At 36.6% G+C, this 1335-nt stretch overlaps 1 protein-coding gene across 1 annotated transcript; it reads left to right on the top strand.

Moving 5' to 3' along the window:
* Positions 1 to 511: 511 nt before the first annotated feature.
* Positions 512 to 980, top strand: LOC113359712 (polcalcin Syr v 3-like). Its single transcript, XM_026603303.1, has 2 exons — positions 512 to 549; positions 707 to 980. Exons 1-2 carry the CDS (start codon positions 512 to 514, stop codon positions 978 to 980), a joined length of 312 nt encoding a protein of 103 aa, XP_026459088.1.
* The last annotated feature ends 355 nt before the right edge of the window (positions 981 to 1335 follow it).

Raw genomic sequence — 1335 nt, 5'->3', positions numbered from 1 at the left:
CATGGCATCAAGCGCTAGGGAGAAACCCTTGCTCAATTGAAACAATATTATTTTTCACTACAAATTCTGTCATGGCATCAAGCGCCAGGGAGAAACCCTTGCCGTTTTCTCCGATCCTGAGACCTATTCAAACCATTAATTGTCTCAAATCTGAAATCAAAGTCAAGGCTCACCGTTACTACTTTACAAGCGACTAATTTCTCTCAACTTCGTCTTCCGCTCATAAGATTCAACAACAATTCAGTCATCTAATAAAGAAAACCCCAATTATTTATCATCTTAAAACCTTTTTAGCTCTACTGAAAACTTCAAAAACCTAATTATCTCAATACCCATCTCAGATCTGTAACTCTTGCTACTCCAAAATCAGATTTGATACCCATCTTTTCTAATAGTAGCATCTAGCTTCCGCTAAATTACCTCTGGCTGCTATGAATGTTGTTTGAAGACTTTTTTGCTTCTCGATTAGTGTTCTTGCATCAAATCAAGTTTGTACCAAGGTGATAAATCTATGTCTCTTTCAACTGTTTTCAACAATATACATCAGATGTAAGTTATCTTGTTTACACCATCTACATATTTTGTCACCGAGGGTGGTCTTGTCGGAGATTTGGTTCGAGTTGAGAAGAGTCTGCTGATGTTGTACGCAGGAAGTGGTGGTGATTTCTTCTCGATATATTCATTGGTTCTGCCTAATTTAGTCTAGGTTAATTGTGGCTGGAGTTAGTGTTGTTCCGAGATTTGATGCAAATGGAGATGGTAAGATATCAAGCACAGAGTTATCAGATGTATTAAAAGCACTTGGATCCGAGACATCACCAGAAGAATTGAAACAAATGATGGATGAAATTGATAAAGATGGTGATGGATTTATAGATCTGGAAGAGTTTATTGATTTTCATCGTGGTACTACTGATGGATCTAATGTTGCTGATGGGATTAGAGAATTAAAAAAAAATGCTTTTGATATGTATGATTAGATAAGAATGCTTTGATTTCTGCTGCTGAGTTACATATGGTTTTGAAAAGTTTGGGGGAGACTTGTACTGTTCATGATTATGAGAAGATGATTGGTTATGTTGCTACCGGTGGAGTTGGTTGAGCCGGTCAGGGACAGGAAAATGAAACTGTAACCAGTACCCAGTTGAAATCACAGTTTCAGTAGTTCAAATTAGTGTTTGCAGTTTACTTTAGATGAATGGTTTCATTATCCTTCATAACGGGACTTCATTTTATTCACTGCATCAACATGTGGCTACAAGTTCTAATTATGTTTTAGATGTTATGAAGTTCAGCACGAATGCATTTTCTTGGCAAGTTATTATTGTATACAAG

Source organism: Papaver somniferum, chromosome 3, assembly GCF_003573695.1.
Source record: "Papaver somniferum cultivar HN1 chromosome 3, ASM357369v1, whole genome shotgun sequence".
NCBI classification, from domain to species: domain Eukaryota; kingdom Viridiplantae; phylum Streptophyta; class Magnoliopsida; order Ranunculales; family Papaveraceae; genus Papaver; species Papaver somniferum.
Note: the sequence above shows the minus strand (reverse complement) of the source record. Positions and strands in the feature narration are given on the sequence as shown.

What these genes read in the sequence shown, in the direction of transcription:
- LOC113359712 (XM_026603303.1), top strand. Translation starts at nt 512, where the DNA reads ATGTCTCTTTCAACTGTTTTCAACAATATACATCAGAT. An exon ending in TTCAACAATATACATCAGAT is followed by an intron (nt 550 to 706) that starts GTAAGTTATCTT and finishes AATTTAGTCTAG; the next exon opens with GTTAATTGTGGCTGGAGTTA.